This window comes from Phascolarctos cinereus, unplaced genomic scaffold (genome assembly GCF_003287225.1).
Source record: "Phascolarctos cinereus isolate Bilbo 61053 unplaced genomic scaffold, phaCin_HiC Scaffold_9;HRSCAF=440, whole genome shotgun sequence".
NCBI lineage: Eukaryota > Metazoa > Chordata > Mammalia > Diprotodontia > Phascolarctidae > Phascolarctos > Phascolarctos cinereus.
The window spans coordinates 256,909,477-256,935,258 of NW_027556402.1; the positions used below are offsets into that span (position 1 = coordinate 256,909,477).

The 25,782-nt window shown below is 52.6% G+C and overlaps 1 protein-coding gene across 3 annotated transcripts in view; it reads left to right on the forward strand.

Annotated features, from left to right (window-relative positions):
• PACS1 (phosphofurin acidic cluster sorting protein 1) overlaps positions 1–25,782 on the forward strand; it is a 90,407-nt gene that overhangs the window by 48,788 nt on the left and 15,837 nt on the right. For all 3 annotated transcript variants that reach the window (XM_020968095.2, XM_020968096.2, XM_078148414.1), the window contains exons 2-10: positions 12,537–12,624; positions 20,101–20,190; positions 22,242–22,367; positions 22,591–22,735; positions 22,854–22,945; positions 23,031–23,111; positions 23,761–23,820; positions 24,726–24,886; positions 25,223–25,316. In XM_020968095.2, the coding sequence (XP_020823754.1) occupies positions 12,537–12,624; positions 20,101–20,190; positions 22,242–22,367; positions 22,591–22,735; positions 22,854–22,945; positions 23,031–23,111; positions 23,761–23,820; positions 24,726–24,886; positions 25,223–25,316 (937 nt within the window). The remainder of the gene's footprint in view (positions 1–12,536; positions 12,625–20,100; positions 20,191–22,241; positions 22,368–22,590; positions 22,736–22,853; positions 22,946–23,030; positions 23,112–23,760; positions 23,821–24,725; positions 24,887–25,222; positions 25,317–25,782) is intronic.

Below are 25,782 nucleotides of genomic sequence, written 5' to 3' on the forward strand. Positions count from 1 at the left end.
CTAAATGCAGGGCTCTCTCCACTGGACCGCACCACTTAAACTTGCCATCTACTTGCTAATGTGTCATGTTATTTTAAATGGAGGGTGAAAGAGATTCATGCTCCCATCTACTCTCCTACCTACAGGTCAGCTGAGGAAACTGAAGGCAGGATTTTTAAAGTCTTTGGGTCAGATGAGCTTTGAGGGTGAAGGAAGCTTTGATTCCTTTGAACAGAACTTACTCCAATTTTTAGCTAATGCTTTGATTTAGGTAAGGCCTTGAGAAAATAATCCCTACTCAATGATGAGACACACCCCTGCCTAGCACAGTCCTGGATGAATGCACTGAGTGAAATGGCTGGGGTTGTCTGACCAGGTGCTTGACTGTGAAGGTGATAATTATTCATGATTTTAAATTGTCATTGCAGCAGCCTGCTCTCTATAGGGAGAAGCCGCTGTGAAAATCTGAAGTGCGGAATAAGTGTTCCTTTAAGGTTCCAGAGCAAGGTGGTGTCTGTTCTTATCCACAGGAAAATGATTTTCTGATTTTCCTGTCTCCTCCCCTGAGACTAGCCAGGAACAGTTATCACACCACTTTTACCAGCCTGGGGTGTTAGCATGCTTCCAGCTGTTCCTTTTCCTTTCCATTAAATGAGATGCAAGGGACTGCTGATGGATTAAGGAATTAGCCACAAAACATAATTAAGCAGTTTTGGAAAGGTGCCCAGTTCAAGTGTAGAAAGTCTGTTGATGTCTGCTGCTTTTGGAGGGGATCATGTCAGTGCCCTTGAATCTGAACTTGTCTTGTCTCATGAAGAAGTGTCCCCTTGAGCAGGAAAACTCTTGGCTTTGTCACGTACATCGTACTGAAAATACCACTGGGTGACCGAATGTGTTACTGACTATGCTGACTTGTCCCTGGCTCCTTGTAAGTGCTGATGGTTAGAGGGAGGGGCAGTGTGGCCCGAGGGCCCCGGGGTTTGAGTCATTCCTTCTGATCCCTCTCAGTAGTAGCTCGACTCTTTTAAAAATCAGCTCCTTACACATCGACAACTATTAACCTGCAATGGCGTGACTTCAGTCTAACAGTGGTTAAAAAAACTACCAGATTGTACCAGATTCAAGGGGTTGTAGACAATCCTTATTTTCTGTTCTTTATAAGAAGAAATGTTCATATTTGTTGGTGTTTGTCAAGTTCATATGATAATTTTTTGTGAAAAAGCTCTTGAGTTGGTCATTGTATTACAGAGGTCTCAGTCCCTTTTGACAGCCCCTTTCTGTATGTTAGTACCGACCTTCCCTGTGCCTGGAATCCACTCTTTCCCTGTTGCAGCAATAATCATCTGTGGCAGACAGAGCTACCCTGATCAACCCAGTGAACTGCAAAGAAGGACCCGTGATGAAAATGTGACCTGCCTCCAGAGAGAGCAGTGCAGTTATCGACTCTGAGGGGCGCGTGGGGGCGGACTGCTCTCTGTCTGTCTCTGGCAACATGGCTAATCATGGAAATGTTTTGCTTGGTTGCATATTTGCTTTCTCAAAGGGGGGGGAAGCTAGAGGGAGGGAGATAATTTGGAAGTGAAAATTAAAATGAAAAATGAAAAGAATTAGGTAGATATTGGACACGGCAAGCGCTCAATAACATGACAGAATGCGATAACTGTATTTTGATAAGAAATAACTTGTTACTAATATAGGAGTCAATTCTGAATTAGCTGTCTGTTTACCATCAGACCACTGAATTATTAAAAGAAGGATAACAACTAACAGAAAGCTAGAAGAAAGAATAAAAATGAGAAAAAGAGATGGCGTGCAGTTGAGACAATTCAAACTTGACCTATGTAAATAAGTTATTGAGGGTGAAAATGAGATCCCAAAGGAAGAAAGGATATAGACACAGATATAGTAATTTTATGCCGAAGTTTAACTGTAATTAGTTGTCATAAGAAGGAGACCAAGAAAGCCCCAAATTGGCTCAGCCAGCAAACATTTCAAATCCATGCCAAAGAGCTAGAGAGAAGTGATTGCCCCCAGTAGCCCTGGAGTGGAACACAACCTCATTTGTAGAATTCCTCCCCTTTGGACTCGTGGACCAGGGCACAGCAAAGAGAGGAAGTAGCTGGATTGGATCAGACGGCCGTGGAAGGAGGCCCGGGTGGGAGAGCCCTCGTGGCTCAGTTCTCAGGGAGAAGATCTCAGAGGTGTCGGGGAAGTCTCCAACTTTGTAGTACTTTAAAAAGCACTATAGAAAGATCACCAGCCGCCATGGCCTTACCGAGTGCTTGGTGCTACCTACTGAACTAGGTAGAAGACACACAGTCCTGTTGTGCTAGTGGCGGTTTTGTGAGGCAGAACTCTTCCAAACATGTCCGAGTTACCCAGACAGAGACGGGCTTTTTGGAGGGTGAGGCGGCTGGCATCTCTGTAGAACTTCTACGGGCCCAGCATTGTGCTGAGCTTTCATTACTGTTATTATCCATCTCATTTGATTCTCTGGTCACAAAATTCATGTAAAGCATAAAACACGAAGATGTTCCCCCAAGGTGTTTGTGACTGGGATGGAAGAGATCCAGCAGAGTCCCAGTTGAAGAGGGATTCTTTGTAAGGGGGCGGGGGGGGGTCCTCCAGATGCATCTGTTCGGAGCAGCTAAGTGGCGCAGTGGATAGAGCACCGGCCCTGAAGTCAGGAGGACCTGAGTTCAAATCCGGCCTCAGACCAAACACTTGACACTTACTAGCTGTGTGACCCTGGGCAAGTCACGTAACCCCAATTGCCTTTAAAAATTTAAAAAAAGTAACATTAATAACTCGGGGCAGCTAGGTGGCGCAGTGGATAGAGTACCGGCCTTAGATTCAGGAGAATCTGAGTTCAAATCCAGCCTCACACACATAACACTTACTAGCTGTGTGACCTTAGGCAAGTTACTTAACCCCATTGCCTAGCCAAAAAAAAAAAACAAACCCAAAACAGATGCACCTGTTCATAGAGGATGTTGTGCTGGTGGCACAGTGGAAGCCCCAGCAACTTTGCAGGGCTGCTGGAAGAGATCTGTAGCCTTCTGAGAGTTTGACCTAATCATCCACCCAGGAAAATCCAAGCAGATGAGGAGTTTGTTGTCCAGATTACGAGAGGTGCCCGCCTAACACTAGCACCTTCCCTCTGGGATTATCTCCAAATCATCCCCTTCGCTCTCTTCTTTGTGCGTACCGGTTTGACTTTGGTGTCCCTCCCTCAGATTTGTGAGCGTCCCCAGCACTTCATGCAGTCTTGGTGCACGGCAAGGACTTTACAAATGCTCGTTGACTGACTGGTCAGCTTACCGAACTCATCCATCAGTATTTCTCCTTGGAAAGACAATACGGATGGGCACTGTGTGGCATCCAGAATTAATCAGGACAAGGAGAGGGGACTGAATTGCTTTTAGGACATTTCAAAACTCCTTGGCCGATCCCCAAACTTTTCCCATAAACAGCAGTCCATACTTTTAATACCACTATCTTATCGGTCATCAAGTGGCTGTGAATCATGGGACACTTTAGCCTCCGAAGAAATTAAAAATTAGTCATGCCTGGAGGCTGATGGAGGGGGTAGGGGGAAGCTGCAGCACAAAACCAGTGAGCAACTTGGAAGAAGAGGCAGAGAGGAGGAAACGTGGAGGAGAAAAAGAAGGTGGGATGGCAGGTGGAGAGCCTGGGTCCACACTGGCGTCTGGACGCACTGAGCATGGCCTCCAGCACTTGGGTGAGCGCCTGGTGGGTCAGAGATGCGCATCCATGGGGAGGGTGAGGACCTCTGTAGCAGTGAGTTCTCCTGCCCATTGGAATAATTCATGTCCTTTCCTCAGTGTTGGATTGAATTAAATTCTTAAGGTGAAATTTGTCTGGATTCTTGCCTGTAAGGCAGGTCCTTTGAGGACAAGGAACCTGGTCCTTTACCGATTGGGCAGCACAGGCAGTGAAAGGCTGCCGGGCCTGAGTGAGCACTTACTGATTGAATGTAGGCACTGATTTTGTTTCGGTTCAATTTTACTTTATTTTCAGACGGATGCTTTCTCCCTCCTGCCTTCCCCTCTTTCCCATTAAGAAAGCAAGAGCAGCAAAACCCTTTACAAACAAGTATAGGCGAGCAGAACACATTCCCACATTTGCCACGTCCAAGGAAAGTGCCTCGTTTTGTCCTCCGAAGTCTTTCACCTCTTTGTGGGCGACAGGCCGCATGTTTGACACGAGTCTTCCGGGATTGTGGGTGGCCAGAGTCCTTAACTCTTTCAAAGTTGTTTGTCTTTCCAGTGCTGTTGTCATTGTATTAACTGTTGCCCTGGTCCACTTCCTTCACTTGGCGCCGGTCTATACACATCTTTTAAGGTTTCTCTGAAACCACCCCCTTCACCATTTCTCACAGCACATGGAGCTCATTCAGCCGTGCTCCAGTTGATGGGCTGCTGCTCTAAAGCATGTTCTCTTTCCTAGACCTCTTTGGGAGTCTGGGCCTGGGGGTGGCTGTCCTCCATGCTCTCAAAGAAGACCCAAATGACATCGCTGTGTTGGGGTCAAGGTGCAGTGTGCCTGACTGCGGCTGCTCAGACCAGTACCAGCCCGGGAGGCTCTTCCACAGGTCGAGCACAAATAGTCCATGTGAACGTTTGGAGTGGAGATGACTCTGAATTTGCGCGTCTCATGTTCCTTTGGAGCTACTGCAATTCTGCTTTGCCCATAGAGCACAGCATCTTATTTGATGTGGGCACACCATGCGGGGCAGTCCTGTGCCAGGGGCGCCCGTGTCACACGAGTGATTTCAGAGCTCTTTAGAGAGACCTTGAGAGTGTCCTTGTGTCACTTCTGACCTCTGTGTGAGGCTTGCCTCGTGTGAGTTCTCTGTAAAATAGTCTTTTAGGCAAACGTATGCTTGGCTTTCCGACAGTGTGGCCAGCCCGTGGGAGTGACACTGTCTGCAGTAGAGCTTGAATGCTTGGCTGTTCAGTTCCAGGAAGGACCTCAGTGTCCGACACCTTATCTTGCCAGGTGAGCTTCTGAATCTTCCCAGAGCAAGTCACATAGAAGCGATGCGTCAAGGTCAGCTACTGCACTGACGGTAAATTATTTCACTTGAAAAGGCTTCAAGCCCAGACTAAATGGGCCTGGTAGTGGTACATCTATGGTTCAGTAGTTTGGGGGCCTCATTGGGATTGCTTTCCAGAATGTAGCCCTCATTGCTTAAGCCAGAGTGTTCTTGACTAGCTTGAGTATATTAAAACGAGGATAGCGTGTGTATGTCTGTTGCCTTACACTTTTACCAACTCCTTTGGTCCTTTGGTCCTCACCGCAGCTGAGGAGTAGACAGTGCAAGTCGTGTTATTTTTCACATTGGAGGCCTGAAGCCAGGAGAGGTTAAGTAGCAGCTAGCATGGAGCCAACCTGCCACTTCAGCGCGGGGCTTTGATTCTCAGTCCAGGGTCTTCTTTCTGTTACCCACTGCTACTGCCCTGCTGTGGAGGTGGGGCCCACTCACCAAAGGGGCTGCTCAAAGCCTCCCTCCTGGTCTACACCCCCTGCCCTGGCTACACTTTGTATGCCAAAGATAATCTGCTGCTGTTTGGGCTTTCGCAGAACGTTCAAACATCTCATTAAGCACCTTCCTATGTCTTGCCTTTTTCCAAAGCAAAGCATTTCCCCTGGTTCTCATGTCATATCTCACCTCCTTTAGGCCTCTCGCCAGCAAGCAAACATGTAGTAAGAGTCAGTTGCTGAGGTACCCCTGGATTGCTCATCGACCCAGTGTGATGCGGAGTCCCAGCTGTTGGACCAAGGGGCTTAAGCCGGCAGGAATTACTTTCTGATCACGCTAGGAGTAAGTGCCGTAATGATCCGCCACCCTTGGGTTTTGTGTCGGTCAGTTCTTGGAAGCCAGAGGTGCCCTCTTGTCTGGTGGCCCTCGGGATGTGGATTTGAAGAGAGGATTGGACCTCAGCTGGCCGCCTCTGCTTGTGGAAGAGATGCGAGGAAAGGTCAGGGCTGTTTTGTTTCCTTTGCCAAGGAGAAGGGCAGAAAGACCAGTAAGGAGTGGGTACCCAAGAGAAGGGAAGGGGCGTCTTGCTGTCTTGATGAGTTAGATCACCAGATAAGGAAAGACTATGAGCGCTGAGGATCCCTTCTAAAATAGAGGGACAACCAAGAATAGAAGGAAAAGGATTATTGGGAAAGGCATCGCTGCAGCCCCGAGGGGCTCCCGGAGGAAACAAGGTGTTGCTCCTGTTCCACAGGCCTCCACTCATCTTCCCTGAAGCTGTCTGAGGGTCATTGAAAGATGACAAGACTTGTGTTTGGCCCTCCTTTTTCCCCTTCTCAAAACATTTTTACTATTTATTTATAATGTTATCTTCTTTTTAAATTGAATTCCAAATTCTCTCCTCCCCAACCCACTGACAAGACAACAAAATGAAATGACACGTGTGAAATCATACAAAACATTATTTCCATATTAGCTACATCACCAAAAAAAAAAAAAGCAAAAAATATATACAAAGTGAGAAAATTATACTTCAATTTTTACTCAGAGTTCACCAGTTCTCCCACTAGGGGTGGATAGTATCTTTCATCATGAGGCCTTTGTATTGATCAGAGTAACCAAGGCTTTCAGTTTAAGATCATTTAGTCAGCCATCTGCAAATGGCCTTGAGAAATGGGTTGAATGCTAAGGTAGACCAGTGAACAGAGTGGGTACAAACACCCCAGGCCGCCTGCTGGCAGTGCAGGGCGCCCTCTTCCACAAACGTGGAGAACCCATGAATCCGTGGGGTTGAGAACATGTCAAGAGAGCCCCCCACTCCTGGTGGCCACAAGGCCTTTTGTCCTGTTCACGCAGAGTTCAGCACGTTCTCCTCGGGTTCTTTGTAGAACCGGGAGGCTTCCTCCAGGCAGGCATCGCTGTCAGCTCACTTGGGGATATCCCTAAGTCCGAGATGGGAAGATTGGAAACCTAACATCCTGTGGCCTCTTCTTCCGCCATTACCCTCCACCCAACCCCAGCCCCCAAGCAGTTCCTTCTCCAGAGGTTTTCCAGAGATGCTGCATTTGCTCCGGGCCATGGGATGACTTCCGTTCTCAGCTAGTTTGACATTTTATAGATGATGTGGGGCCCCAGTTTGAAAGAAGTGCTATGGAAATAGGAGCTATTGTGATGATAATGATGCACCTGGCTCTGCCTTGACTGTGGAAATCCACACAGGATATAAACTGTGTAAATGGCAGGCAACTTCAGAGGGAAGGCTTTGGGAACCTCAGGAGGGGGCAGAGCTGGGGCGTGGTGGGGCAGAAAATGCCTTCTAAAGAATGCCAGGATTTTAGCTGAGTCTCGAGGGAAGCCAAGGGTTAATGGGGGAGGAAGAGCCTTCCAGGGGTCCGTGAACTGTGTGCATGTTGGCATGCATTTTGATGATAATTTTAATAATTAGCATTTGTCTAGTACTTCAAGGTTTTCAGACCATCTTTACATGTATTGTTTTACCCTCGCAACCCCCTTGGGAAGTAGGTGCTGTTATTGTCCCCATTTTAGAGAGAAGGGAATTGAGGGAGATAGAGGTTAAGTGATTTGCCTAGTCACAGGTAGTAAGGATCTGAGGCTAGACTTGAACTTGGCTCTTCGTGACACACTCTTTCACCAGCACCGGGTGATTCCTGCTCATCCTACGGCCCTTGTTTAGTAGCCGTGGATGTGGCCTTGGTGGGCCACCTCCCTGTAGGCCGCCTGGTCCCTGCAAAGGAGCCTCACGCCCATTGGCTTCTCCTTCCTGGGAATTTCCATTTGGGCAAATGCTACTGGCTACTTTCTTTTGGCGTCATCCACTCACTGATGCCAAGCACAGTGTTAAAATGCCAGGGTGCTTCTTGGGAAAAACAAAACACAAAAGGATAAAATGTTATCCAAATAACTTGTATTTCCTGACACAGGTATACTTAAGGAAACCACGTTGGGAGAGCTGCTGGTGCCTGCGGGGCCTTGGGTGCCCCAGAATTTCAGCATCTCAGCCCATGGTTCCGATGCTCTTCTAGACCCTCGTCTGACATCAGCGAGTGTGTACAGACCACATTCTCTCCTGGGCCGCTGAGTCCTTGCGGAGCCTTTCTGCGTTTTTTGTCTCTCGCCTCTTTTCTTCTAGGTCCTTGTGGAAAATCCGTTTCTTTTGAGGACTTAGATTTGTAATAATTTTTGATAGTGGTGATTCTTGGATATCTACTCATTTCTCAGCTTTACTTCCTGAACTGAGGCCTCGAGCCAACCCCTGGCTCTGCACCCATCGCCCTTTTGGGTGGAGTGGACAGCCCAGCTTGACCTAGGGTCCTCTCTGGGGAATCTCCCAGCTCGTGGGCCTGGATCCCTGGCTCCCCGCCTCCCGCCCTTTGCCCTGGATGGCCGGCCTGCCTGTCTATTGCCTGTGTGTGACTTTTTGTGCAGAGATGAGGCAGAAAAATGGTGCTTAGGGTCATTTTTCCCTGTGTTCTGTGGTCATTAGTTGGGGGGGGTTACTGTTCCCTATTCGGAAGCCATCTTGGCAGGAAATCCTGAAAGTACCTTCTTTAAAAATACTTTTTATTACTTTTTACCCCCTGTGATCCAGCCATGACGTGCTGGTGTCTTTGCCTCTCACACGGGCTCCTCCATGACTCTGACCTCGGCCCAGGCACCCTCTTCCACACAAAGCCTTCCCTTCTCCAGGAAGTGGCCTTGGGCTAGAATTTTGAGGGGAGCTCGATTTCGAGAGGGGCGGGGAGAAGAGAGCACACTGTAAGCATCGGGGACAGTCTGTGCAGACTCGTGGCAGCCAGAGATGCAGGTTTGTGACTCGGGCGCAGAACGTAGACCAGTTTGGCCGGAACGTAAGGGGCAGTGAGGGAGGAAAGCAGCGCAGCTGGGGACTCACTGGAGTCCGGAAGCTAGCCTCAGATCTAGCTGTGTCGCTTAACTCTGCCTCAGTTTCCTCAAGGCACCCAAAATAGGGTAACTGAGTCAGATGCAACTGAAACGACTGAACAGTAGCAAGAGTGGGAGAGCAGACGGTGGTCCTGTTACAAAGGCTTTAACAAACGCCAGCCAGGCATCTGTATCTTATACCAGAGAGAAGGGGATCTGCCAGAGCTTTTGAGCTGGGCGTCACATGGTCAAACGTGTGCCTTAGAACATTGGATTGGTGCACTCTGTGAAGGAGAGGTGGAGAGGGGCCTGGCCGCCATGTTGTCAGCACCTTGGTGCTTGTCAGGGGCACTGGCAGCTCAGAGGAAGACGTGCCGGCATCCACTCGGGTTCTGGAGTCTGCCAGGCGAAAGAAGGCTCTTGGGCTGTGTGTGCTTCCAGAAGACCTGGAAAAATACGCATTGTACTTTCCACCTGACCACAGCCAGTGGTCATCGCTGACCCATTCAGAATCTCTTCTTGAGAAAATCTCGGTGCCGTTTCCCTGGTGAAAAAAGCCATTGTTCCCACTCTGTGCTGGCTTCCCTCTAAGAGGAGAAATCTGCCCGTGTTGCCGTCTGAGGTTTCCGGTGGCCGGAGCTGCCCGGTGTGCCCTCCCCCCAAGGGCCGCAGATCTGGGTGGGCACTGCACACTCCTCCGTCTCTCTGAGAGAGGAGCGATCACACCACAGCTTCTCGAGCGCTGTCGTCCTGTGCTTTCTCTCTGTAATTAATTGTGTTAACTCCTTCCATGGTCACCTGTCTCCTCCTGTGCTTTCAGATGTGTAAGAATAACCCGACTTCTTAAATGTGTAGGGCTGACCTTGCTGGGCAGCGGAGATAGTCCTCCCACATTTGGCAGGCATTGGTTGAACCTTTGCTGGGTGGGGCTCTTCTGGGCACCAGGAGGACAGAGATGAAGAACAACACGGCCCTTCCCCTCAGGAGGCGTTCGTTTCTTGCTGTGGTGGAGGATGGGGAATGTGGCATGAACTCTGAAAACCCAGAGCAGACGCGACCTTGCCTTTGACCTCACCTTCCATCTCCTGCAACGGCCTTCTCTTTTCTTGCCTCATCCCAGCCTTCAGAGGGCAGAGGAGTAGGGAGATGGGGCCTCCCACCTGAGCTCCCGCCTTCCCTCTTGTGCACCTGGCAGAAGCTCGGTCTCCAGTCTCCACCCTGGCCTCCGTGAGGAGTGTTCTCACACCTGCTTTATACCCTTCACATTGCAGCGATTCTGGCCCTGCAGGCCACCATCCTGTTCCCACCCCGCTATAAGGTCCGCTCAAGCCCCAGCCTTCCCTCCACTGTGTCCTCTGGCGGGCTCCATAGGCAGCGAATTTCTCTTCACCCTGAATCTCTTCCTGTCCTACTCCTCCCCTCTCGCAGCCTCCCTGGTCGCCCTTTCCCATCCTGGCTGCACCTTCGCTTCTCCTCCCAGGCTCCAGCTTCTCCCTCGTCCTCCTTCACTCAGTAGCCTCCCTTCCTTTGAGGTTCATGCCATTCATGTCCGCCAGCCAGTCTGAGCCCTGGTAGCTGTCGTCTGCAGACCCCGGGGGCCCCCACTTCCTCACTCACTGAGTTTGATGCCTGCTCACAGGTTTTCTCCCCTCCCCACTCCTGCCCTCATACTAGGGGAATTCATCATACATATCGACTCTGAGGCAGCTAGGTGGTGCAGTGGATAGAACTCTAGGCCTGGAGTCAGGAAGATCCGAGTTCAGATCTGGCCACAGGCACTGAATTACCTGTGTAAATCTCTGTTGCCTCACTTTTTCAGCTGTAGAATGGGAATACTAGCAGTACCGACTTTGAAGGGTGGTTATAAAGATTAAGACATAATATTTGTTAAGTGTTTTAGCCTGGTGTCTGACACACAGTAGGTGCTGCACAAATGCTTATTCCCTTTCTTTTCCTTCAGGCACCCTAACCACTCAGTTCCTTAACCTACTCAGCCTCCCATGAGCTACTCCACCCCACCACAACCACACATGAAGATGGTCATGCCCTCCATCTTGCATCACCCACAAATGTATCACCCCATGGCCAAGAATTCCTAGATCCCCTTACCCGACCAGAATCTTTTGGCTTTCCACCTCTCCCTCTGCTTTCCCTTACATAACCGTATTCTTCATCTACACTGTGGCCTCCAATCGACTGACCCCTTGATCCTCCCCCAGGTGATCTCCCCGCACTAGCCATCCTCTCCTCTTCTCCCCATCTCAACTCCTCAGTGACTAGTTCCGCTCTGCCCTGTGCGCCTCTCTTGAGCTCCTCACCCCTTCTCACGTTGCCTATTACGCCCTGCCAAGCCTCAACCTCGGATCCCCTGTCCTCTGCCTTCCCTCCTACTCGTGTGCTTCTGAATAAAGATGGAGAGAATCGTGCAGACGATCTGACTGGGTTCACTGTAGAGTCATGTCGCACAACCTCCCCTGGGCCCTTGCTGCTCCCTGGCAATCCTCTGATACCTCCAGACCTTCTCATCCCCCCTCAAACTTCCCCTGGCTCCCCATGCCCCACTCTCTCAGCTGAGATCCTTGCCCTCCCTCTTCTCTCACCTTCCATCACGTAGACCCCCTGGGTGTATGCTGAGTGGGAAGAGGATCTTAGGAGCAGTCAGGCTGCCCCTTCCCTACCTGCCCAGCCAAGCCCAAGGACACTAACTGGGCGCTGCTGACCCTGAACGTAGCCAGTTGTTGGCTCCTTCTGTCAGGGAGGGCCTAGCAGTAGGCCAGTCTTCCCACTCGACCAGCACTTGTGGAACTTCCAGAAGGACCGGAAGATGATCGATTTAGAGCTACGAGGGTCTTCAGCTGCCTGGTTTCCTAGCTCAGGAACCTGTGGTTGGAAGGAAAGGGAGGGAATATCATTGGAAGATTGATGGAAGCTGCCATCTCTTCTGATGGGGAGGGGCAAGAAGGGAGAGCTAAAGTGCTTGATGACAGCCTGGACCCAAATGCAAAGTCTGGAAGAAGGTTCAAAAAATCAACCATCTCTGGTCTCAGGTGAGGGTGGAGCAGGGAGGGTGACTTAAAGCAAGGCATCTGTGGGTGAAACTGTAGCTCTTTGACTTAGGGGTCAGCACAGGCAAGAAAGGCATTAGGAATCATTTAAGTAAAATAATTAACACAGCCTCGTTATCGTGAGGTTGGCTTGAGGGCAGGTGGCTTTGAAAACCTCCTTTCTTTTACCCTATCTGAGGGGTCAAGGACTGGACCTTCTCCAAGTGTGGGGTGGGAGCTCCCTGAAGTCACTAAGAAATACCACTTTACCCTGTCCTACCTCAGTCAGCCAACAGATAGTGATTTCAGTGCTTACTCTGGGCCAGGCATTGTGCCTAAGAATGAACCGAGTGGACATGATGACCGTGTAACCCAACAACCTCTTTGGGGCCCACTTCTCCAGGGACACGGGGAGGAGACATGGCTAGGGTCCTCTCTCCTTCCCTGCTCTGCAGGGGAGCCCTTGGCTTCCTTCAGAGCCATGTGGCGTGCCAGGCGATTGATAACACTTCACCAAGGACGCTCAGACCTTCCTGGGAAAAGTTGTGTTTTCTCTCCCTTGCCGCGTCTTCCCTCTGATAAGACTGTTTCTTCTTCTTTCCTAGGCTGTTCAGCCTGACCCTGAAGAAACTCGTCATGCTGAAGGAAATGGACAAAGACCTGAACTCCGTGGTCATTGCGGTGAAACTGCAGGTGAGGAGGATGGGTGCTGAGAGTGCCCCAAGAAGCCCCAGTCAGGCTGCCCTCCCTCCACAGCCCTGCTCTCTGTCCTGGGGGGCCAAGTGCTGGGTGCTGTGGCCTCTTCCATGCAGGACTCTGGTATTTCTGTCCTTTCTCAGGGATGCCGCCTTCAAACCTTACAGGGAGGGGTGTACTGGACTCGTCAGTGTTGTCAGAATCTGTACGTTGGAAGAGAGCTGAGGAGCAGTTAATTGTTGTTGAGGAAACAGACTTCACTTTTCTAAGGGGGGTTCTGTGGGTGCAGAATGTCGCATACGGCATCAGATGTGGCCGTTTGGTCCCTTGGTTTGCTTACCTGGTTTTCTTCCAGAGGAATGTTCATTGTGTCACTTCTAGCGTGTCAGCGAATGACTAGCCAATGTCAATAAGAAAAGAGCATCAGAAAACAAATAGCGGGAACAGGTTGTGCCAGGCTTGACATGTGTCTTTTTGGATGCGGTTCCGAGACTAGAGCAGGTACATGCTGTGGGTCTGCTTTATCCAGATTTTAACCCAGCACTTGATCAAGGATCTTCTCATGCTGCTTCTGGACACGAGGGACGGACTAAACAGTGGCAGGCGTGGATCCATTCCACACTCACAGAATGGCTGGACCCAGTGGGTTGTCAGGCCTCGGGGGGTGGGGAGGAGATGGGGAGTGGTTTGTTTAAGTCATGTTTGACTCTCAGTGGCCCCATTTGGGATTTTCTTGGCAGAGATGCTGGAGTGGTTTGCCAGCTCATTTGACAGATGAGGAGACTGAGGCAGACAGGGTGAAGTGACTTGCCCAGGGTCACACAGCTAGTATGTGTCTGAGGCCAAATGGGGTCTTCCTGACCCCAGACCCAGCACTGTCGACCTCGCCACCTAGCTGCCATTAACACACGAACAGCCACGATTCCTGAGGACTCAGGAACCACCTCCTGGCAGAGGACTCCAAGCACAGATTAAGACATGGTTTTTTAGACATGGCCAGTGAGAAACGCTGTTTGACTTGACCAAGCATGCTTGTGACAGGGGATTTGTTTTCCTCGTGCTTTCTTTGTGGGGAGGGGGCACAGGGTGGGAGAGAGAGAGAAGGCTGATCTTTGTTTGAAAATAAAATTCAATTTTTAAAAAGTAAAAAGATTATGAAAAACGGACAAGAAAATATTAGCTGCCCAGACCCCCTGGATGAAGGCCAGGATGACGTGAACCTTTGGAGGGAAAGGCCTTTGGGGAGACGGTGAGGGGGCTCTCATCTTGGTCTGATCTGGCCTTTGCTGCTGCCTCCCCCTCTGAGGCCTGGAGAGTAACTAGCCCTGACTTTGTACTTTGGTGCTGGCAAAGTACCTGCTGGATGTGCTCGGGTTTCTAGCTCAGCCTGTGGCTCTTCGAGTTGCTGGAAAGAATGGTTCGTGACCAGGATGAGGCAGAGCTGGCAGTGTTGCCGAAAGAAGACATTTTTCACGCCCTCTGAAAGAGACTCCGGGGGAGGACAGAAAGACCCTCTTCTGATAGGGAAGGGACATGGGTTCCAGCTCGCCTCCCCAGACTTGAGGGAGTGTCCCCTTGGGCAAGGTCAGACTGTCTCTTGACTGAGAGAGAGCTGGCTAGCTCCAGCTGAAAAGGCTCGTTCTTCTTGTGTGTTGAGTAGAATTTCTCTGATTGATGTTAGCTATCTGCTTAGATAAGTGGGTTTCCTCACTAACCCTCATAAATAAGAGTGCAATGCTTTTAGCGGATTGTGGGTTATAGAGTAAATAGTGTGATGCATGGAGAAAGGAGGCAGCACTTCCTGAACGTGGTCAGACCTTGTGCCGTCAGAAGCTTGATTTGGCCGCTCTGAGGGACAGTTCAGAAAGGGGAGGTCCTCAAGGTAGGTAGCCGTTCAGGAGGCCACCATGATGGGGCACGTGGAAGTACCCACATGAATGATGGAGAAAGTGAGGGGGTTTGTGGAAACAGAATAGAGAGGACTTGGAAATGGGCAGGGGAGGGGCATTGAGGATGAAGAGAAGGTGGTGGTGCCCTCCAGAGGAAGGGAGAGGGTCTGGGGAGAAAACGGTGAACTCTGTTCTGGCCATGCTGAATTTGAGGTGAGGTTGGGCTGGGACGGTCCACGGGAGCTGTCAGCAGACGCTGGGTCTTGGCAGATTGAATGTGTAGCCTTAGGCACCGTCTGCATCGAGATATTTGAACCCACAATGAGATGACTGAGAGAGTTTTTAGAGAAGAAAAGGCCCTGGCCAGTGCCCGAGGGAGTGGGATAGAGGTGATGGTCCAGAGAAGGAAGCTGAGGTTACTCTCAGTTTGTCTGGCAACAGGGGAACAGCCCAGAGCAGGGGTGTGAAGAAAGAGACTTGGGCCATCTGTCTGTCGGGAAATGCTTGGAGGAGTCAATGCTGTCTAGAGGTGGAACAGCTTCTCCACCCAGGGGCGATGGTCCTCACCATCAGAGGTCTTCAGGGAGGAGCTGTTTCCTTTCTCAGCTGCGAATTGGATTGGTCAGGAGCCAAGCTCCCTGTAGAATGGTCCCTTGAGTCGTCCTGAGCCTGCGGTTCTCTGACTCCAAGGGGCTTATGTAGGCACCATTGACCTTTGTGCAGTCTCTCCCCAGACTCCAGTCAGTGGGGCACCCAGGCCTCCAGCGAATTCTGCTCTGGTACCTGAGGAGCCACCAGCAGACGGCTAGGAGTGGGCACCTGCATTCTGGTGCCGAGGCTTGATGCCACAACCCCATCCCCACAGAGACAGGGCAGGAAGGCGGAGGAGTGCTGGATAGAGATTCAGAGCTGGACCAAGCCATGGGGGCCCATGAGGACCCCCTCCTCATTTTACACATGGGAGTATTGAAGCCCCAGGGCCTCTCCCAGGACCTCGGCTTCCCTCTGGCCCAGGCTGCACTCCTAGACTTCTCTAGTTTTATGTGCTCCGTAGTCTTCCTCATTGGAGTATAAGCTCCTTGAGGGCAGGGGTGGTTTTTCTTTTTGCTTGTGTTTGTCTCCCCGCTTCTTAACACACGGTCGGCACAGAGTAAGCACTTAGTAAATGTTTTTTGACTGACTGGCTGACAGGGCTTCCTGATTCCACGTTCAGTGCCCTTATCCACTGCACCAGGGGGAATTCTTGGGAGGAAAATGAAGTGGGTCTGGCCGCCTGCATGGGGGGGCGTGTGCGGAGTGTGACGGGGATGCCCGCGGGCGACAAGATGCCAGGCTCCCCGAGATCTCCGGAGATGAACTGCACGGAAGTTCACAGCAAAAAAGGCTGCATCCCCATCGCATGTGGTGATCGGCACCCGGCCCTGGCAGCGCCACGGCTGGACGTTCGCCTTGGCACTCCGAAGGACTGAAAAGGATTTCTTTCTTGTGACGCCCGGGAGAATGAAGGCCTTCAGACTCCATGCGTCTTTTCCTTCCACTTCCTTCACAACATGTGGGAAAGTGACGTGGAAGCGAGAACTCCTGGTCTTTCTCCTCCCCTCTCCCTGGCCACATCCTCTTTTTCTGGATCGCAGACAGAGCTCCAGTTTGGGGCAGTCATCCCTTAACACTAAAAGGTGCCGCTTTCCAGTGCGAATGGTCTTGGTGTGTTCTACAGGAGCACCCTGCTGCTCTTGCCACCCCCAAATTCGAGGGCTTTTGCCAAAGAAAATAATCTCATTTGTCTCTTGATTAAATGTTTAACAGCATTATGTAGAATTGTGTGTTTTCCTAAACAGTAATAATAGTAATCCTCTGAATTTTCTGGCGCCTCCTTTGTGAGTAGCTGAAAGTGATTATAGATGTTATTTTGTCCATCCTCAGAATGCCGCAGGGAGGCTTCCTGGATCGGGCGCCCTGTGGAGATCCCTGAAAATTTTAGGGCACATTGGGGAACCAGACCCATGGGCAGCGGCCTCCACGCCCGCACTGGCTTTCACTTTGCCCAGTTCACTCATTGGCCCCCTGCTGCCTTCACCTCTCCATCCACACCACACTCCCATTTGTTCAGCATGACCTGTGTCAGGTAATCAGAGAAAGTGGTGTCCCATTTCATAGATGTGACCTCAGAGGCCTGAAGCGCCCTAGGTCACGTAACTCGTTTGTAGTGGGTTTCCTGGCTTCATCCCATGCTGATTCAGCAGCAGCAGTGATGGGAAATCCAGACCGCTTAGGCGTGTCCTTCGGCCTCCTGGGAGGGTCTGTGCTGTCTCTCCTATTGGTCCAAAGATAGCGACAGCAGCTCTTTTTGTAGCAGACAAAATGGAAAGCAAAGGGCTCCTGCTTCCTGCTGCCCTTTGGTTGTGACCCCTAGTGACTCCATCTGGGGTGTTCTTGGCAGAGATACTGCTTGGCCACTTCCTTCTCCAGCTCATTTTATGGATGAGGAAACTGAGGCAAACAGGGGGAAGTGACTTGCCCAGGGTCACACAGCTAGGAAGTGTCTGAGGAAGGATGTGAGCTCAGGAACTGAGTCCAAGCCCAACGTTCTAGTTACTGCACCACCAGTAGATTGCTGCCTCCAGGATCAGGAGAGGGAGGTGAGGAGAAAGGCTTCCTCCTCCCTCCTCCCTCCTCCCTCCTCACCTCCTCACCTCCTCCTGGCCCAGCATGGTGAACTTGGCCCGGCGGATCTGTTGTTGGGAAGGGTGGGCTGGGGCGCGTCATCTCTGAAGGAAGCCTGGGGCCCTCCGTACTTGGCCTTGCAGGGCGGAATGGAGAGCAGTGAGTGGAGGGGAAGACTTTGTACCGATGAGAGAAGGGACTGCTTCCCTCTGGGAGAACACCAGAGACAAGGGACTGGCAGTCAGGTCCAGGTTGGGCTTGCTGAGCTCCGCGGCCCCCTCTGAAGAGTCCAGCAGACCTGGACAGGAACCAGCCCGTCCTGGGTAGAGGGCCTAGAACTTCAGCACTCACATTATCAATGCGGAGAATAAAAGCTGAGGAAACCGGTCACAACTGTTCTGTTCACCCAGAGCAGCCTCCGTTCATTTCTTGGTCAGTCAGTACATTTTTATTTAGCATCTGAACATTTCCTAGGCCATAGAGTCACTTCCTTAAGAGAGCTAATTAATAGACAGGGGAACGTGAAATATCTCAAGCCACTGCAGAGGACGTCTTTAAGACGAGCAGCCGAGAGGGAGGATGGGGAGTAAATCGGCAGCCTGTTCGCTTGCCAGGTGTCTGTCTGGAAGAGAGAAGTGGGATTCCCCAGGCACCAGGGGATCCCAGGAACCCTTGGAACAGCCACCGATGGAGTCAGGCAGCCTCCCAATCCACTTCTCGGTCTCCAGGGTCCCATGTCCTCTCGTCCTGGGAAGCTGCCATCAGCTCATTAAGTGGAGAAAATTAATCCTGGGAATAACTGCGGTTTAGACAGATCCTCTGGCCCCTCAGCAGCTTCTGCAGATCTGTTTGTGTGGTTTAAGTAGAGTTCAGTCCAGCTGGAATTGTTTAAACCTGCTGCGTCACTGCTCTGCCTCTCTGACTCCTCACAGTAGGACACGCAGACAGCCCCCAGTAGAATGGGCACCTGGGCTCCTGTACCTTTCAGCCCTCGGGACAGTTCATACGCTGCTTGTCTTCCCTAGTAATGGGCAGTGAAGAACAGATCATGCCTGTAGAACGCTGGTCCCTTGTCTTTCCATCGGTTCTTGTGGAAGGGGCCGAGGTTATCCTCTTACCGTCCCTGGCACCGTGCCACCCTGTGAACGTGCCATCCTGGGTGTGGACCTCACCCTCTAGAGACACACAGCTTTTGTAACCAGCCTAGAGTCGGGGTGGGGCATCCTTTTCAAGCCTCTTGTGATTTTACCATTACCAGGGGAGGGGAGAGTGCTGAGGTAGTCCTGGCTGTACTGAGGTGGGCAGAGAGGAGAGGCCGCTGAGGGAGGTGTTGGGTATCCACACCTGCGTCAGTCAGCATGACCATGAGGTTTCATCCTGGGCCCACTCTGCTTCCTGCAGACCTCCGCCTGGGTGGCGTCGGCGGTAGGGCAGGAGGGGAGATTCAGTGACTTGGAAGAAGAGCCAAAAGGGACAGCCGAGTTACGATCCAGAAGGACTCGGCGGGCTACGGCATCGTGCTGCATTCAGAAGGGTGTGGCTCCTGGAAATAAAGAAGGGGCAGTTCCTGTGCACTCCGCCATTAGGGGGTTCTGTTCTGTTCTAGGCATCAGGGTTTAAGAAGGTTCTGGTGAATGTCCGGAGTGGGGTAGCCTCAATAGGGACGTCCTGGAGGTGATGGCCCATGAGGATTGATCGGAGGCACAGAGCTTCGTGGGGGATATGGGACCCGGCCAGTGGTAGAATGGAGGGAGGGGGCTGCCACCTTTGCCGGCGGTCTAGTGGAGGCTCCACCCCTGCTCTCAGCTGAGCACTGCAGGGTTCTTTTTGTATTTTGGGGTTCAGGAGGCAGAGCCTGCTGGGGACATGGAGGTACCTCGGTGTTTATTCCTCTGTCTGCCAACCCCTCTCAAACACATTTTGGGAGATGGGAGATTTCCCAGCATGGGACACATTTAAATTGTGATCGAGGAATGAAATACAGGGAAAGTAGCGATTATTTTTCAGTGTAGTTATAGTCATAATAACTGTCACTCATGTTCATAAGCTTGCAAAGCACCTTGGGATATCCTCTCTTGGGATCCTCACAAAAAACACACAGTCCGAGGTACTCGGTTAGTTTTATGTGCGAGCAGATTGAGACTTGGAAGATTTTGCCTCAAGCAGGGTCCGACAGCTTATTAGTGGCAGCTGGTGGCTCCCTCTGAGGGCTAGGGGCATCAGAGCCTTCCAGGAGCCTGGGCCCCATGTCCCGCCTTGCTGTCTCCTCCCTCTCTCTCCTCCTGAAGGGAAAAACTTGTGTGGCCTGGGTTGTGTGGCCCAGTGAACTGGGTTGATCATGGGTGCCCTTGACATAGACCACTGCAGACTCGGTCCTGTTTCCGTCAACCTCTTGTCTTCTTTTCCCAGGCTGTTGCTAAAGACATTTTTGAGGCTTATTATGCCAGTGTGGACTCTTATGGGAAGTAGAGTTTCCTAGATGCAACCAGTTCTGGAACGGGAAGAATAAAGTAAAACTTTTAAAAACAAGAAGATGAGCATGTCAGCTGGACCGGGCCAGCCTCTGACCTCTGGCTGGCCAGAGCTGCCCAAAGCAGGCTAGAGGCAGAAGCAGGAATCATACAGGAGGGAAACCTCTTGCAAGTGCAGTCCTCCTCCCTGTGAAGGGATACTGAAATATGGAGAACAGGGAGGATGATCACATGTCCCTTCAGAGCACTGCTGGACAGGAGCTGCAGACATGGCCTCTAGATGAGCTGCCTGGCCGTGTGGCCCTTGGGGCTTCCTGTGGCCAGCTGTCCCCTTGCTGAATCTCATAGTGGTGGGGAAGGCTGTCTGCTGAGCCTGGGGACATCATGCTAAATGTTCTTCTGGTACAGTTTCCGTATACCCATCATAACAGGCTCCAATTTTATTTCAGGGCTCAAAAAGGATCCTTCGGTCCAATGAGATCCTCCTTCCAGCCAGCGGCCTGGCAGAGACGGAGCTTCAGCTGACCTTCTCCCTCCAGGTAATGACCTGTCCTGTGGCATGGACCCCACCTGGGGCAGCAGACTAGGGAAGCTTTGGGACCTCTTCCCAGAATAAGCTTTTTTTTTTTTTTTTGCTAGGCAGTGGGGTTAAGTGACTTGCCCAGGGTCACACAGCTAGTAAGTGTTATGTGTCTGAGGCTGAATTTGAACTCAGGTCCTCCTGAATCCAGGGCTGGTGCTCTATCCACTACGCCACCTACCTGCCCCTAGAATAAGCTTTTTAATGTGTTGATTCTATTGAAATGCAGCGATCCAAATATTTTTTAACAGGCTTCAGACTAAAAAACCCTATGCTAAGGCTCAGGGCTCTAGTTTGCTGTGCTCAGGATACACATAAGGCAGTCTTCTGTCCCCTAGAGACCATTTATATGGAGATGGGGCTACATCCCATCCTAGGCAGGCACTTGAGAGGTTCGGCACGTCACTGGGCTGGCCCTAGCACATTGGGCATGTCAACAGTGCAGGGATCACTGGTGGGGAAGAGGCTCACCCTCCCGCTGTCATCCAGCTCCCTTTTAAAATCCCTTCATGGAATTTCAGAGTTGGAACAAGCTTGTCTGGCGTGTCACTGAACAGGGTCCCTTCTAGGCCAGGCCTCAGCAGAGCTCTGGTGGCTACGAGGTTTTTCCTGACATCATGCCTCCGTGTGTCTCCTTATGACTTCCAGCCCAGGGCCTTCTCCCCCGTGGCATCCCTGCCCATGCTCAAGGTGGCCACGAGCTTGGGGCTCAGGGCCATTCTGCTTGCTCTCCTCTGGACGCTCCGACTTGTGGACGTTCTGGCTTCCAAAGGTCTGCCCAGGAAGATGCCCAGCCCTTCCCCCCCCCCGACTTTGAGGCCTCGGCCATGCCACGTCTCACCTGTTCTTTAGAATCAGGATACACTTCTAGGGTCGTGTTCTAGACATGGCCTTGTCTCACCAAGTCTCAGTGGAACTTAGGAGGTCACATTTGCTTCAAGGGCAGGGGGTGTATTCCTGGCTCCTCCCTTGAATTCTGTGTCTCAACCCCTACTCATCTTCCTACAGTTTAACTACCCTCTTTGGAACTTAGTGTGACACAGCACAGGTAGCTCTCTCCCTCCCTTTTCCTTTTCAACACAAAGCCCGCTCAGCAAATATGTTTTATAAAATTTCTTTCGATGAACAAAAATTTCTTTTCCCTTACTCCCACCTTGGCACCCAGTCTGACATTTTCAGGAGGGAGAGAAGAAAGAAAAGAAAAAACCTTGTAACCAATGTGCATAGTCAAGCAAAACACCTTCCCACATTGGCCTGTCCAAAAAGAACTGATCTCATTCTGCAGCCTGACTCTCACCTCTCTCAGGTGGCGGGAGCGTCACTGGCCTCCTGGAATCATCACCGTCCATTGCGTTGGTCAGAATTCTTAGCCTGCCCTGGCCGTGGTCCAGGAACCTCTGACAAAAAGCTGCCTCGTTTCCCCTCCTCAGCAGGGATTCCCTGCCACCATCTATCTCTTCTCCCTCCATCTGCCATGGGGTGACCTTCCATCTTGGGGTACGTCAGGGTCAGTCACTCTCTTAGCACACGCACAGACTCTTCCTCTTCCTCTTCCGGAAGAACTTCACAGCTCCAGATGTTCAGTAACTCCGATCCCCTGGAAGCCTTTTTCCTCTCTGTTTTCACTATTTTCAGAGAATCTCTCCATTCTTCCTGGAGACCAGAGGGGGTCCTTAGAGCCTTGGAGCCTCAGTGGGAGTCCCTTATCCAGGCTAGGAACACAGAAGCCGCAAACTCAGTTGAGGCCTCTGGGAGCGGGGAGCGGCTTCAGGGCCAGAGGCAGGTCCAGCAGGGGCTGGGCAGGAGCCTCTACGAGGTCACCTCATCCGCATGGACAGGACGGCCTCCCCGTAATTGTCCTCACTAGCTTCCCTGGGTGATGGCTGGATCCCTGCCCCGCCCTGCTGCTTGCCCAGGATGGAGGCACGAGGCGGGGCCCAGCCAGGGTGACCTTCTCCCAGTGCCCCCTCAGCCTGCTCACTGACCCTCACCATCCTCTGCCCTTTGCAGTACCCTCACTTCCTTAAGCGCGATGCCAACAAGCTTCAGATCATGCTGCAGAGGAGAAAGCGCTACAAGAACCGGACAATCCTCGGCTACAAGACGCTGGCCGTGGGGCTGATCAACATGGCGGAGGTGGGTGCGGGCGTCCGGGTCGGTGAATGCAGCCTGAGTCCCCCTTAGCACTCCGAGCCCAGGGTTTGGTTCTCTGTTACCTAAAAGTGGCAATTCCGGCCCCGCCACGCAGGGTGGGCAGGTGCTCACGGTCAGAATCTGGCAGTCATGGGCTGTGTGTGGAGACCGTGCCGGGGGAGGGTGGCCTTCTCCTGAGCGCCCGTGCCCCGTCCCCGTCCCCCAGGTCATGCAGCATCCCAGTGAAGGCGCCCTCGTGCTGGGCCTGCACAGCAGCGTGAAGGACGTCTCCATCCCTGTGGCCGAAATCAAGATCTACTCGCTGTCGAGCCAGCCCATCGACCAGGAAGGGATCAAGGCCAAGCTGTCTGGTAAGAGGCTTGCCCAGGGCCCCTCCCCACAGACGCCGCCTTTCCAGTGGAGGCGCGACGCTGTCCCTGTGGGCTCTTGGGGTGGTGGCTCTGGCCTCACAGCAGCATTTGCCCCCAGACCGTTCTCCTGATATCGACAACTACTCGGAAGAGGAGGAAGAAAGCTTCTCATCAGAGCAGGAGGGGAGCGATGACCCTTTGCACGGCCAGGTACCTTCCCCTTCGTGCCCTGCTCCCCCCCAGGTGAGGTGCCTGCGGGAGTGGGCAAGAGGAGGTGACGCTGTTCTCCCAATAGGACTTGTTCTATGAAGATGAGGATCTACGGAAGGTGAAGAAGACCCGGAGGAAACTGACCTCAGCCTCTGCCATCACAAGGGTGAGCGGAGAAGACGTCATTCCTGTGCCCACCCACAGTCCTCTGTCCCTCTCAGAAATCAGGCTATGGCCTTGTCATGCCCTCTACGAGCTCCCCTTTTCTCAGTTACTCAGAGCAGGTCCATAAGTCAGTCAGTCAGCATTTATGAAACGCCCGGGCTGGGTGCTGGGGACACTGAGGCAGAGGCGACCTTGCCCTTAGGGCTTGCGGAGGTCAGTGTGTGGGGATCATCTTTGGGCCTCAGCTCCCTCCAACCCCATGAGCGGGCTGGTCCCCTGATGTTTGCGTTGAGCTTTCCTGACGCTCATTCAGAGCAAGCCCAGATGTTAAGCGTCCACACCGGACTTTCCTGCCAGATCTTAGGAGCTGGGCAGCCACACTGTGACGTTGTCCCCTCCCAACTCGTTCATTACAGGTGGTTCCCATGGTCTTGTCTTGGAACCATCGCACTTAACCCAGCTGGGGGTGGGGAGTGCCCAGAGTGAGCCTGCCCAGAGATCCTGGGGGTGGCTATGGGCATCTGGAGTGGCAGTTTGAGCCCCGGGTGGGCCAGTGGCCAGAGGCTCTCCTTAGCCTGGACACAGAAGGTGGGTGCTTGGCACAGATGCCCCAGGTGCCATCTGATGAGGCTTATTCAATGTCCTTGCAGCAACCCAACATCAAGCAGAAGTTCGTGGCCCTGCTGAAGAGGTTTAAAGTCTCTGATGAGGTACCAGGGCCCCCGTCCTGACCCCTGCCTGGGGCTGGGCAGGATGGATTCCCAAGGGATTGTGGGGAGATTTGCAGTCATGCCAGCAGGAGTTACTCAGGTTCTCACTGGCCATCCTCTCTCAAGACCCGATAGTCACAGATAAACGAGGGCTCTGATCTCCTCCGAGGGCTGGTGAGAAGGGGCAGAATCAGTGGGATCACTTGAGCTTCTGCCTCCCTGGCCCCTCTCTCGTGAGCGTGCCACAGGAAGGGCCCTCCTTGCCAGCCCTCGTCAGAGTTCAGATGCCTGGTCTGGTTGCCCCGCTCGCTCCGCATGGTGTGCTAGGGGGCCGTGAGGCTCCGTGTCCAGCTGCCCCAGGATGTGGGTGGGGGGAGGGCGGGCAGGTGGCCCGGCAAGCCAACCAGCCATAAGAGCGACACCTCTCAAAAGCCTCTGGGGCTCCCTTGGGAAGGACACCTGCATGTTTCGAGGCCCTCCGCCCTCTGAGGGGTCAGGGAGCTTCCCTGAAAAGAGTCAGGAAAGGGCACCAACGATTGCCCTGAGATTCGTTACTAATGCCCGTGCCCAGGGATTTGTACCCAGAGGAAGAAATTGCCTCAGTTTCCTCCTCTAAAAGAAAAGGGTTGGATTAGGTGACCTCTCAGGGGTGGAACAGCGTTGTCCAGCAAGGCTCACAGGCCTCAAGCTGGGAGGAACCGCGCGATACATCTGGCTTGACGCCCTCCTTTTTATAGGTGTGGAAACTGAGGCCCAGAGATGAAGCAGCTTAGTAAGGTGGCCCAGGCCTTGAGTGGCAGGGAGCCCGATCCACCTTGCACCCTCTGCTGCCCCTCAGCGGGCCTGTTGGGCACCCCCTCGCTGAAGCAGGTGGAGGCCTTGACTCCTAGGATCTTGTCCCACAGGTGGGCTTTGGGCTGGAGCACGTATCACGGGAGCAGATCCGGGAAGTAGAAGAAGACCTGGACGAGCTGTATGACAGCCTGGAGATGTACAACCCCAGTGACAGTGGGCCCGAGATGGAGGAGACGGAGAGCGTCCTGAGCACCCCCAAGCCCAAGCTCAAGTGGGCCCCCGCCCCCGCCCCTGACCCCCAGGCCTCAGGGACTCGCCGGAGCTCCGGCATCCTGGGAACAGAGTGCACGTGCCCCTTAGGACCGAGAACAGGCGCCCGTCCTCACTGAAGGCCCCAAATAAGCCTCCCCTCACCCGCCCTTCCATTACCTTCCAGTCCTGCTCACAGCCATGGGTGGCAGGAACGTAGAGTGGCACTGAAGAGCTGGGCCCCCCACCTGCTCCTCCCGTGGGGCCTGGCCGCATTGTTCTCTGTAGGCAGATGCCCCTGAGGCCCTTCTGTGAAACCGTCCCCATCAGTGATGCTGGCTCTTCTCCTTCCTCATAGGCCTTTCTTTGAGGGAATGTCTCAGTCCAGTTCCCAGACAGAGATTGGCAGCCTCAACAGTAAAGGCAGCCTGGGAAAGGACGCCACCAGCCCGGTAAGCAGACTAGCACGCAAGGAGGGCGGGCAGCCAGCGGGGTCCTCGTCTCTTACGTGCCCCAGTCTGTCAGAGTGAGCTTGCTTTGTTTTTGAGATTTAGCCAGCACTTCCTAGGGTCAGGATGCTGTGACACAGGCCCTGCTCTCCGTCAGCAAAGTAACACTCTAGCTGAAAGGGTATACGTGGGGGGTGGGGGGAGTGGCGCACCTGCAAGCAGGAGAGCAAGGAGAGAGTGCTGAGTGTGCAGGAGTGGGGGGCAGAGCACTGAGTGTGCAAGAGGGTAGGGAGAGCGTGCTGAGTGTGCAAGAGGGTAGGAGAGAGCATGCTGAGTGTGCAGGAGGGTAGGGAGAGCTGCTGAGTGTGCAAGAGGGTAGGGAGAGCGTGCTGAGTGTGCAGGAGTGGGGGGCACAGTGCCGAGTGTGCAGGAATCGGCAGAGCACTGAGTGTGAGGAGGGTAGGGAGAG